The sequence below is a fragment of the Setaria italica genome, chromosome IV (genome assembly GCF_000263155.2).
Source record: "Setaria italica strain Yugu1 chromosome IV, Setaria_italica_v2.0, whole genome shotgun sequence".
Lineage (NCBI taxonomy): Eukaryota > Viridiplantae > Streptophyta > Magnoliopsida > Poales > Poaceae > Setaria > Setaria italica.
In genome coordinates, this window is record NC_028453.1 from 11,984,708 (window position 1) to 11,997,839 (window position 13,132).

General features: G+C 39.5%; 1 protein-coding gene across 1 annotated transcript; it reads left to right on the top strand.

The window, feature by feature from the left end:
* Positions 1-512: 512 nt before the first annotated feature.
* LOC101758916 (autophagy-related protein 2) lies at positions 513-11,085 on the top strand. Its single transcript, XM_004965141.3, has 14 exons — positions 513-835; positions 1,651-2,669; positions 3,239-3,387; positions 3,957-4,210; positions 4,320-7,382; positions 7,469-7,581; positions 8,072-8,264; positions 8,360-8,473; positions 8,573-8,680; positions 8,924-9,056; positions 9,199-9,401; positions 9,655-9,848; positions 10,424-10,615; positions 10,705-11,085. The coding sequence occupies exons 1-13, from the start codon at positions 650-652 to the stop codon at positions 10,482-10,484; spliced, it is 5,790 nt and encodes a 1,929-aa protein (XP_004965198.1). The 5' UTR covers positions 513-649; the 3' UTR covers positions 10,485-10,615; positions 10,705-11,085.
* The last annotated feature ends 2,047 nt before the right edge of the window (positions 11,086-13,132 follow it).

Sequence of the window (13,132 nt, forward strand, 5' to 3'; positions counted from 1 at the left end):
ATCAATGGAAAAGGTGCCAATAAATATTGCATTTAAGCGAATCACGTTCAATTCCTACATTATTCTGACCTCTAATTTGAATATATGTCTCTTAAGCCGTATGGCAATTCTGGCTAAACTGAATGCGGTTCCAATCTCATTTCTATATTGCAACCGAACAACTAAATTGTGAAATCCTAATTCCAATTGTGTGATTCCAAGCCTCAGATTTTGTTACCAAAGAGTCAAAGGTACGATTCTGAATTTACTATTAGACTTAGCAAAATTCACCAAATCGTTTCTAAAAAAATCACAAAAATATCTTCTAGTCTAGGAGTAGCATGTCTAAACTACCTCCAGCCGACAAGTTTACCGCAACTGGTTAACAGAACCGAAACGGAGTCCAGTTCCAACCCCAGTGGAGCCCGACTTGTCCGGCCCCACCGGACAGTGGCACACCCACCCTGGCGCGCGCATAAATACCCTATTTCCCGGGGTGCCCGGCGCAACTACGCAACAACTCTCCCCTCTCCGCAGGGGTCTAACACGAAAAAGGCGGCTTGTTATCAATCGAGCCAAGCAAACTATCGCTTCCGTCGCCGGCGAGTCCCTTCCTCTCCGACCGCCGACCGCCGCCGCCGCCGCCGCCGCCGCCGCGGGAGGGGAGACGATGGGGCTCTTCGACGGGTTCCGCCTCGACACGCTGCTGAAGCGCGTCTGCAAGTCGCTGCTGAAGAAGCGGCTCGGGGATCTGATCCTCGGCGACCTCGACCTCGACCAGTTCGACATCCAACTCGGCCGCGGCACGGTGCAGCTCAACGACCTCGCCCTCAACGCCGATTTAATAAACCGCAAGGTGCGTTTTTTGTCCGCGCCGCCGCCCCGGCTTGCTCTCGCGATTCCCGCGTCTTGTTCTCCCAATAGTATTGGGGGGCGTTGCTGTCTGCTTTCCATTGGGCGCCGACTGGCGCGTGCCTGCTGGCTGGATGATCGAATTGTGGCGTGGGAAAGCGAGAACTTGGCGGTGGGGCGAGGTATCGTTGATTTGATTGCCGGGTGGGGTTTACTTAATGTTTGATTTTGAATTTTGATCGCGATGGCAACTGTTTGTTAGGCTAGTTGTGGTTACGATTGAGGCGGATGTTTTGGCTATTTTTGTGGTGGAGCTAGGGATTGGTGGGGAAAATAAGTAGAGCTGTATTTTCATTGGTGTCGAGACTGGCAATTTTGGATGTCAATTTTGATTAAGTTGAATTTATTGATTTTGTTCTTAACTTATGTCTTATGGACCTGCTGGACCATCAGGTTTTTGGGAGAAGAAGAAGGGGTTATGAATCTTTGTTGCTATTTGCAGTTCATTCTTTTGAATCAGACTAAATTCAAATATATAACAATGCAAAGTGTGTACAGAGAGAATGACGGAATTGCTAAGTGTGGCTAGTGTTAAAAGTCAATTTAGTAGAAAGTATCATTTGCCCAGTAGATGTTAGTTTCAGTTCTTTCTAGCTTTAATGCTCGTTGTTTACTCGTTTTCTTCTAACACGAAGCATTCAAATAGTCTCTTATGTGGATGCAAAAGAAAAAAAGTTGCAAAACCTGCAGAAATTAAATTGTTTGCTTCCTGTTTTAAAACGAACCATCAGTTAATTTTCTCTACTACTACTATTTCAGTTGTCGGGATCTCCTATTATGCTGAAAGAAGGATCGATAAAATCCCTGCTAGTTAGATTTGCTGCTAGTTGCGAGATTGTTGTGGAAGAACTGGAGCTTGTCCTTTCTCCATCTGTTGCAAGTGAAGTTGTGGATGTGCATAATGAATGCTCTGTCTCTGGTTGTACAAGTGACACACAGACATCAGTCAAGACCCAAAGATACGAATCCGATAGTAATCAGTGTTCTACTTCTGTATCTCGAGATGTGGATGAAGGTGTCAAGAGAATTGCCAATGCCGTCAAATGGTTTCTGACAAGATTTAATATCAAGTTAAAGAATGTATATGTTGTATTTGATCCTCAAACCAGTTTGGATAGTAGGCTCCCAGAAACTAATCGATCTCTGGTTTTCCGAATTAAAGAGCTAGAATTTGGAACCCACCTCGGTCAGTTTAAACTGGACAACTTTTTAACTTTCCATGAGGCGGTCATTGAGTTATTGAAGATGGATGATGTCGATGCACTGCTTCAAAATGATCCAGTTAGAGGAACAACTGACATTTCAGCATGCCATAGTACTACTGCAGTCTTGACAGGTCCCATTGGTGGATTCTCAGGGAAACTCAACTTAAGCATTCCATGGAATAAGGGGTGCTTGAACTTTGAGAAAATTGATGCAGATGTATCCGTTGATTCATTAGAGTTACGGTTACAAATAAGCAGTATCCGGTGGATCATGAATGTATGGGATTCTCTCCAAAGAAAGCCAGTAGACGAACAAAATTCCGCTCATAATGCTGCAGATATCTCTATTAGCTCTTTCAGGTCTACCTTGTGTTCACCTGCATCAAGCTCTTTGAAATCAGGTTCAGATTCTGTGATAGGCACCAGCGAATGCTTGGCCCATAGCACATTTTCTCAAAGCAGGCAAGAGAAAATTCAGGATTCTTTCCTTACAAGGGCATATGTAATAACAGACTGGATGGAGCCTGTTGCCTCTGAGGATCAAGGCGACCCTGATTCAGATTGTGATGAAAGGTTCGTTTCTGCACTGCATTAACACTAATGCCAATTCTTGTAGTCCACCTTGAGATTTTTTTTGCCATATCATTGTCAATTTTGTTGTTGCTAGGCCACAATTTGCTTCTATTTCTATCTTTTGTGAATATTAGACCTGCTATAGATTTTTTCAAAATTAGTTTGTTCGCCCATGAATGCTTTCCAATTGTAAACAGCTTTTTTCTTTCGGACTCATTTGTGACCGTCGCAGCATCCACTTATTGCTACTTTGCTAGCTTCTTTCTGGATTTGTTCTCACCGCATCCTTTGAAGTTCTGTATCCATAAAACCGTGCAACATGCAGAGGGCACTTGGCATTAACTGAATATTTGTCTTCTCCTTTGGTATATAGCCTGGAGTTTTAGAGGTCAAATGTATTAATTCTCTTCTTTGGATTTAGCATAAATTTCCCTTTGCTTTGACACATAAGAGTTGCTTGCTGTTTGCCAGGTCTTATTTATTTATATTCTTGAGGGAAGCATATTTTTCCCCCCGAAAGGACTTGGACTGTTCTAAATATGTTACTAATACCTTGTTACTTTTGACAGCATTGATCAATTCTTTGAATGTTTTGAGGAATTGAGGAACTCCCAATCTAGTTTGGGAAACAGTGGTATATGGGACTGGACTTGTTCAGTATTCAATGCCATAAGTTTTGCATCAACCTTAGCTTCTGGATCAGATCAAGTTCCTAAAGGTATTCATTTCAACTTCAGTGTACAACTTTCAGTTTAGTATTGATTATGCTATAGCATCCACTCTTTTCTTGGTTTTGGTTATGATGAAAATGGATAATGTGGCTTCTTCATCTGCTATTTTCTTTTATTCTCAAACCTATCCATGCTAATAGGGTTTTTAGAACTAAACTCCCAAAGTGCAATTTTTGCTATCAATTCTTTTGATGTATATGTTCAGAGCCAGATAAATTGTGATGATATCATGAAAGTATTTGTCAATATGAATCTGTACATGTTATAGCCTAACTCTAAACATGCATAGTGATATCGTGGCTTAGAATTCATTTACTGCATGTATCCCAAAAGGACAACTTTTTTTTTTGTCTCGAGTGAGTATCTGACTGTTAGCACCTGAAATGACTTATGAATAACAGTTTCTTGTCATGGCCATTTGTTAGTACCACAGGCATTACAAAACCCTTGCATTTATTTCTTTTGTCCGACCAAGTGTTTGTAGCTTTTTATTTTTTGCCACTTAAATTTCTGATCATCCCTTTATACACCTCTAATGATTTCCATTTCCTGACAGAACCAGTGATTGAGAAGACCCTACGAGCCTCCGTTGCTGAGGTATCTGTTCTTCTTTTGTTCAGTGATGACATGGATATCGACGCTTCCAGTGTTCCTGTCAGTGCATTGGATGATATGAGAAATTCTGAAATGTTTTCGAGCTGCCTTTCCTCTCAGCATTTTGAGAAATCAATTGTATCTCCTGCTACTGCGTCCAGCTTAAATATGCATCATCTCGAAGCCAAGTGTCAGAAAATTCATCTTGATCTACAGGTATTCATTTTTTGTCTGGTGGTAGTACAGTAGCGCTTGTTCTTAGTCCATGCATCATTTTAGTGCCATCAAGCTTGGTGTTGAATATTTTTCTTGTTATTATCTGCAGACCTATCCAGAAAATGTTAGGTTCAAGGCATCAATCGCTCAAGTGAAGCTTGATGAATACTACCATGCTGGAAACAACAATTCAGATGATTCACACCTTGGTAACCACTTCTTGAATAATAACTTGCGGCAAGGAGTTCAAGCTTCCCTCCCTCAGTGCCTGTTTGCTGCTGGAGATCCCTCAGTTGAAACCTATGAACTTTGTGGCAACAATTCATGTGAACTGATTAAAGTTGAATTGCTAAAAACTTTTGGCGAGTGCACATTCCATTATGATGTTAGTACCAAAGATCAAGATGGCAATTTAGTAAGCTCAACTTCTATGTCGATCTGTTTGGCTCCTTTGGTTTTATGGGTGCATTTCCATACACTATACATGTTATTGAGTTTTATCAGTAAAGTTGAGTCTGATTTGTCACATGGAGAGCATAAAATTCACATGCATGGTGATGATAATGGAAGCAGGTTGACCACCAGCACAGGTGTGTCCTCAAATGGAAGTCTAAAGGTTCAGATATCCATGTCACCTGCAAGAATCATCCTTTGCTTTCCATCTGAGTTTCAGTGGGATTTAAGCCACCCATCTGTCCTGGATAAGTTCCTGGTGATCGACCACACGTCATGTCTGAACGTCGCAGAAGCTGCATCTCATCCTCAAAATGAATTTCTTAATGAGGTTCATCTTGGCAAGCCATGTACCTCAATCCGTTTGGCTACAGGGAACTTCGACATCTATTTGGTTAAACCTGCCAATGATGTACTGGATGGTAGAGTCTGTTCTTCAAGTAGGCAAACTTTCTCTACAATGAAGATTTTTTCTGTTACTGGAGCCAGTTGTAATGACTCTGGAATCACACTTATTAGGAGAAAGTATCCTGTAACTTGCCCTGAGATGGTGAGCAAAGCATGGAGTTTGGCAAAGCTTCATGATCAATTGATTACTAAAAAACAGAACAGCAAATGGGCTGGCATTTCCCCTTCTACAGCACAAGATCTTGAGGAGACAGGATCTAGCATGCGCCAGGAGCTCATTAAGAGCTCTGAGCTCTTACTTCATGTTAAACTTTCTTGTGTCTCAGTACAAGTTTGTAAAAAGGATTGCGGACTACTAAATAAGTTGCTAGATCATGTCCTTGATGGGATATCAAATGAAGAAACAAGCACATCTGAAAATTGCAAGGACAAATCTGTTCCAAATGATATTTGCATCCAAACATCCGTCATTTTTGAATGCAGCATCTTGGAAATTTGCACTGAATTGGATGAAACAGTGGAAGTTGGTCCTTTGTTACAGACAGAACTAGAAGGATCCTGGAGCTCGCTTAAGTTGAAAGTTTCAAATTTTTCTCTTTTCTCTTATTCTAATGTTGGACGACTCAACAATGCCAGTTTTCTTTGGGTGAATCATGGTGAAGCTGAGCTTTGGGGTTCTGTTAGTGTTAAGGATGATAAAGTCCCTGGAGAAAGCAAAGATTTTCTTATAGTGGTTTGCAAGGACTCTGCTTGCAGGCGGGGTGATGGTGAAGGTACTAATGTGTTGTCTATTGGCACTGCTGGCTGTTCTGTGACCCACATCAGGAACCCAAAGCTAAAAGAGAACTACACTTCTGTTGGTGTTCGTTCTGGTACAATTGTGGCACCTGGTGGCCGTATGGATTGGATCAATGCGATGTGCCTGCTGTTCAGTTCAGGTTCAGATGGAACTGGAAAGTCAGATAATAGTAACACAGTAAATAGTTCTCGGTCTGGTGAACCATATGCATCATCTTTCTTTCTTGAGTTGACTGATGTTGCTGTTAGCTATGAACCTCACTTCAAATATTTCACTCTCACTGCCGAAGCAACGGACCCAAAGTTTTTCTCGTGCATCTTAGCTGCGTCATCATTTAAACTTCATAATAAATCTTCATCAGCCTCTGCAGCCACTGATTTTGATATCCAGTTACGTGATCTTGGGGTTCTCCTTTCAGAGTCATCTGGATCAAAAAATGTCACTTGTGGTTATGGTGTAGATTACCTTCGTCAAGCAGGTTATGTTAAGGTTGCCCAGAACACATTCATCGAAGCTTCTCTAAGAATCGATTCTTCCTTTTGGAAGCTTGAAATATTGGATTCCCAATTTGATATTGCTACTTGTCGTGATACAACTTATGGTCTTATTCGTTTAGGCTCCCAACTCCAGCAGCTATATGGTCCAGATATGCGGGATGCTTTAGATCATCTACAATCTAGGTGGAATAGTGTCCAACAAGCAAACAAGCAAAATATAGCTGCTGATGCATCAGACAAGTCTGAGAGCAGTTTGGAGAATATGACGGATTCTGGTGATTGCCAGTCAGATGGACTGCTTGATGATATCATTGAGAATGCTTTTTACACAGAGGACTACATGGCCAATGACTTTTGGGAGAGCAATTGCTGTCACTCAGTTAGTAGCAGTGAAACAGATGATGGGTTTGAACTGAACACGGCCACTTCTCATGTTTTGCTTAGATCATCATTGGTTACTTCGGAAACCAATGTTACTCAAATACCACTGAGACAAGACTCCTGTCCTGATCAAATCATTGACTCATATTATATGCCTGAACTTCATCAATCGTCATCAGCTCCATGTATTGAAGAGCATAAGTGTACATCTGGCGGGGAGAGTGAAGATGGTGGATGGTATAACAATGTTCCCTTGACAATAGTTGAGAACCATGTTTCGAAAAAGAAAAGCAAAAAAGGAGAGCAAATACTTCAACAAGAAGTGAAGGCATCTGTTTGCCACTTGAATACTGATGATGAATCCTGTAATCTTAAAGGAAAGATTCTTATTCACGATATAGATGTCAAGTGGCGGCTGTATGCTGGAAATGACTGGTTATTACCTCAGAAAGATCCAACTAGCTTCGCATGCACAGATGGCAGAGATAGGAGCTCTTCTTTGGAGTTTTCCCTGACAGGGCTCAGTATCCAACTTGACATGTATCCAGATGGAGATGTTTCTATATCTAAGCTATCCATTGCTGCTCAGGACTTAAGTCTTTGTGATCAAAGTATCCATGCTCCGTGGAAACTGGTATGTCTATTATTGCTAAGTTATATTACAAACTTGCTTTAGTCCCATGGCTAATGGTTTTTAATTCTTTTCATCCATTCAAAAAGGTTCTTGGATGTTACAACTCAAAGGATTACCCAAGAGAATCTTGCTCTAGTGTATTCAGGTTTGAACTGGAGTCTGTAAGGCCCGAACCGCATGCTCCTTTGGAAGACTACAGGTACAGACTTACTCTCATGCCAAAGGTCCTTTGCTTGTTTCTATTAATCCTTATTGAGTTCTGCTTTACTCAATGAATTCAAATAAATAAGAAGAGAATGGGAAGGTCTATGTCATCCATACCTATAGGAAAACATTCTTTGGTTAAACATATGTACAGATCAGTGCTGGAATAAGACAAAATGCAGTTTGCCTATTTATCTTTTGCATCAGTGAATAAATATATATGGTAGAGCCTAGGTGTCTAAGGGTGTAATCCTGTCTCACCGGAGGTTGAGGTTTAAGGCATTGACGCCCAGGTGCTGTGGTGGTACCCTGTCTAGCAAAGGGTTCGGGCAACAGGCGTTTATTGCTTAATTTGAAATAACATACCATAGCTCTTATGTAACAGAGCCATTTATAACAACAATCTGAAATGACCTTTCACATTTTTTATGCTCTGTTGATATTACAATTAATTCCCTTCTCTTGCATTATCCTAACTTTTGCAGGCTTCATCTGGAGATTTTACCTCTACAGTTGCATCTTGATCAAGGGCAACTTAACTTCCTAATAAAGTTCTTTCAGAATGATTTGTGTAACAATGACCCTCATTTGCAAAGCGAAAAAGAGATTTTCAATGTGAAAAGCACAAGCTATGGAAGAAATACGGTTGTGGATGAGGCATTACTTCCTTTCTTTCAGGTATTTGAAAGTTCATCGTCGCTTACTTTTTTGTTCAATACTGGGCTCATATAAAATTGTGATCTAATTACTATTTTTTCCCTATTTGATGCCAGAAATTTGATGTAAAGCCGCTTGTTCTGCACATTAATTATATACCTCGTCAGTTTGACCCCATTGCACTAGGCAAAGGAAATTATGCAGAACTTCTCAACATTCTTCCGTGGAAGGTAAATTTCTGTTGAGAAAAAAAATCAGTAACAAGGAAACCTTTAGGTGATTATTTACAAATGGATAAAAATAACCCTGACAGGAAATTTGTTGAACAGGGAATTGATTTGAAGCTTAAGCATGTTTCTGCAATGGGTGTTTATGGATGGAACAGCATATGTGATACAGTAGCTGCAGAATGGTTGGAGGACATTTCTAAAAACCAGGTCCTTGTCTACCCATGCGCACCTGTACTTTCAGACATGTATGCTTGTGCATGCACAAACGCGGAACTTGTAAAAACTTAATGCAGATAACGCCTAAAGAGAAATGTAGTTGAAATTTGCACTGCTCCATTTGGTCACGCATACACAAATATACCTGCGGAAATATAGAGAAAAATATCAAATCTGCACTTGAATTAGTAAACCCCGTTGCAGTGTGAATTGAAATATCTGTTGCTTGTGTAGGTTCACAAATTGTTAAAAGGGCTTCCTCCAATAAGATCACTAGTTGCTGTGAGTTCAGGGACTAAGAAGTTGGTATCTTTGCCCATAAAAAGCTACAAGAAGGACCGTAAGTTGCTCAAGGGAATGCAAAGAGGTAAGACAGATGTATATTGTAGGACATATGTCAGCTAACATTTCTGTTGGAAGTGCGATTATGCCATGGTAATGCGAACTACTTGGTGTCATGCAGCTTCGATTACCACTAATGACTACGGCTTTGACATCTTGTTTGACAGGTGCAGTTGCTTTTATAAGGAGTGTTTCCATTGAAGCGGTAGGGCTTGGTGTCCATTTGGCTGCGGGAGCTCATGATATGCTTGTGAAGACAGAACGGGCCCTTACAGCTGTTCCACCACCTTTAGCTTCATGTGAAGCGAAACGAACAAAACACAACATAAGAGCTAACCAACCTGAAAGTGCGCAACAAGGGATAAAACAGGTATGAATTCCTCTGAGTTGCATAATCATGTTATTTTTCAGTAGTTACTTACGTAGCTGTTACTGTTTGGGTTTAATTTTAACACTTTGCATAACTTAGGGGCCACTATATAATTTATGATCTGGAATAAACTTTGAAATTAATTTCTCATGAATCTCTGAACTTTAACAGGCTTAGGCTAAGTGCCTAATTACTATTAGCTCCTGTTATGTAGTGCTTTAGTGCTAGTAACATTAGTTGAAAATTTGTGCAGGCTTATGAAAGCTTAACTGATGGGTTTGGAAAGACTGCCTCGGCTTTGATTAGCAATCCTATTAAAGCTTATAATCGGGCTGGTGCTGGATCAGCCCTGGCTACTGCAATATGTGGAGCACCAGCTGCTGCAGTAGCTCCAGTATCGGCATCTGCTCGTGCTTTCCATTGTGCGCTTGTTGGGCTAAGGAACAGGTCAGTTTTTGCTCACTCTTAGCTCCGGTGTTTGTGACTCTGTGTTATTGTTGTTTGTATTATGCGGGTCATCTATAAAATTTTATGATGCGAGTACCAAAGAGTGTGAGTGGGGATTTTAAACACCACATAAGAAACTACTTGTCCAGGTCTTGTAAGCTGCCACCTCAATATTTGTTCTTCCTATTAGTGGTTTATTGTTTAGTTCAAAAAAAATTAGTGGTTTATTGTGAAGACCAACCCTTGATAAGTGGACAGTGGTTATGTATCTATGTTTGTCAAATGACATGTTGTGCTTAATATTCTACTTCTAGTGTCTGTTAAAGAATTCAGTAGAAGAAAGTACCAAAGACTCAGTTAACAAATCGGGTTGTTTAGTTACTAAATCAACGAAGTGGAGCGATTTACTAATTTTGATGTTTTGTGGAAGTCCATATATTTTTGTATTATTATAAATAACATGTCTAAATTGAGGCAGTGAGAAAAAATGATTTTGAAGGTTCGACTGTGCCTTGGTGAAAGAATCATGTCCTCTGCTGCTAATTTAGCTAAACTTTTTTTTTTCACGTTTGCAGCCTTGATCCTGAGCACAAGAAAGAATCCATGTGCAAATACCACGGACCTTCTCAATTGTAGAATTCATTGAGAAGACTGAGGTGTCCCTTCATTCTTTTGCACTCCTTGCATTGTCTCTATCTTGGACGAGCTGGTTGGGGAGCACACGTGCTGCAGTCTCCTCCAATGGTGGAGGGGCAAACTTGTACAGTGTAAGAGTTGCTATTGCAAAACTCGTTACCTATTTGAAAATTGGCACTGTCTGATTTGTTCTGATGGACGTTTTTATCCATCTGCACAGGTGTACAGATCGTAGGACAGATTATATATAGCGTCGTCAAAGTCTTCTACACCATGTAAATTAAAAATGCGAGGGTTGTAAACCTATAATTGCCCAGGCTGGTGGAAGTTTTGTAATCCCTTTTCCATGGCTTGGGAAGATGACCTGTGGCCGGCACGACTGGCCCCCACTGTACATATGGTTGCCCTGGGAGTTGTGTGCATGTAAATATCGATTTTTCTTCAGTTGAGTGTGCCTGGTAGCTTGCCAAACCGATGACTAAGTTATCACTTTTGCAAGTGTAAATATTTCTATCAATGTTTTGATCTGTTGCTGGTGACAAGAGTTGTTGCTTTGACTAAAGCAAAATGAGAAAAAAAGGGTGCAATAGCATTACTATTACCTCTGTGAATATCTGGGTACACATGGTGTATGTGTAATAATGTGGGCACTGGCAAATTACGTGAAGCTTATTATCCTGGTTTCGTAGCAGGAATTTCAGATAAGCTTACGTTCATGGAGTGCGTGGAGCTGTGGGCTTCTCTGGTTTATTTTCAGGCACAACGAAATTGCTGTAGTGCACGTAATGAACAGCAGAAATACAATGTATGCTCAGACTCGTGTGATTTAGAGACTCGCGCTAAGCTAGAATTGATTTATACTGGCACGGAGAATTTAGCGTTCTGACGAGAGGGATTGGCACCTGCTAGCACAAAGGTGCTAGGGGTCGGCTTGAGCTAGAGATGCCACTATGTTAGCTGGTGATCTAAGTGACCGTCAATACAGATGGGGTGCATCTATGCTGATGGGTGGTAAGGTCGCCCGCCAGCACAGAGATGCTCCAGATAAGGTTGCGGACAGCTTTTTCCTTCCAACCTTCCATTTGGAGCAAACACCAAATCCAAGCGGGAAGATTTTGTTCCTGATTTCTTTAGAGGAGGTGGCTTTATAAGGTGAGTTTGTGCCATTCCAATCTTTTTTTTCCAACTTCTATCCATCATTCGGTCATTCCTAGCTTCATTAAGTTGTCATCTAGACCTAGAGGAGAAAGGAGTGAGGAGAGAGAAAATAATTAGAGCTTGATTATTTTGTAAATAAAATTATATGGTCATCTTATAACTATTACAAGGCTATGTTTGTCATTTTAATGTAATATAGAAATTGAGTTTTATTACGTATCTTCCAACTTATTGATTATTACATTATAGTTTTAATTGAGTTTGATTGGAAAAAGTCCATTTTACTCCTCTCACCTATTTACTTGTCCACTTAACCCCTTAAGCAAAATTTAAGCTCACTTTACCCCCTGAACTATGTCATTTGGTTCAATGTACCACTTAATTAGATTTCTCTTTTTTGTTTTTTCACGTACAATTGAGTTTTAATTTCAGATGTTGTCAGTTGACTTATAACATGATGCTCTAAGATAGAAAAATATATTAAAATTTTTCATGATTACTTTTCATACAATTTTGTATATCTAAGATCAATTTCGTATTAAATATTTCTAACCTATGAAAATAACCATGAAAAAAATCTTAGTATAATTTTTTAACATAAAACATCATGTTTTGTATCTGCTTACAAAATTTAAACTCAAAATTTAATTCATACACGGAGAAACAAAAATTATAAATCTAATTAGGGGTAGATTGGATCGAGTGAAATAGTTCAAGGGAGTAAAGTGAACCAAAATTTTGTTTAGGGGGTTAAACGGATAAAGTGGATAGGTGAGGGGAGTAAAATGGACTTTTTCTAGTTTGATTTAATGTAACGTAGAATTAAGTTTGATTATATTTTTTTCTACTTATTAATTATTAATTAGTACATCCATAGTTTTATTGAGTTTGATTTAATTTAATATAGAATTAAGTTTGATTATTTTTCTTCCTACTTATTAAATATTGCATACATAGCTTCGTAAATAGAAAATGTCCAAATTACTACCCTCAAGAATAGCCAAAAGTATGTTTTGGTCCAGTTTACCCCCTAAACTATGTCATTTGGTCCAATTTACCCCTAACATAATTTGTTACTTTTTCTTCGTACACAAGTTGAATTTTAAATTTAAATTTTGCAGGATGGCAGTGGACATCGTAATGTATGTCAAAAAAAATATATTACATTTTTTTCATCATTATTTTTTGTATAATTTGGTATCCCAAGAATTAATTTATTATTAAATGTCATACCCAACCAAAATAATGATAAAAAGATTCATTAGATATGTTTCTAACATGTCTTAGATATCTGCTAGCATCTCACAAAATTTTAATTGAAGACTCCACTTGTGCATGGAGAAACAAAAAAGACAAATTAGGTTAGAGGGGTAAATTGAACCAAATTACATAGTTCATGGGGTAAACTGAACCGAGACATAGTTTAGGGGGTTATCCGTACTCTGTCTATACTTGAGGGGAGTAATTTGGACTTTTTTCCTTCATAAATT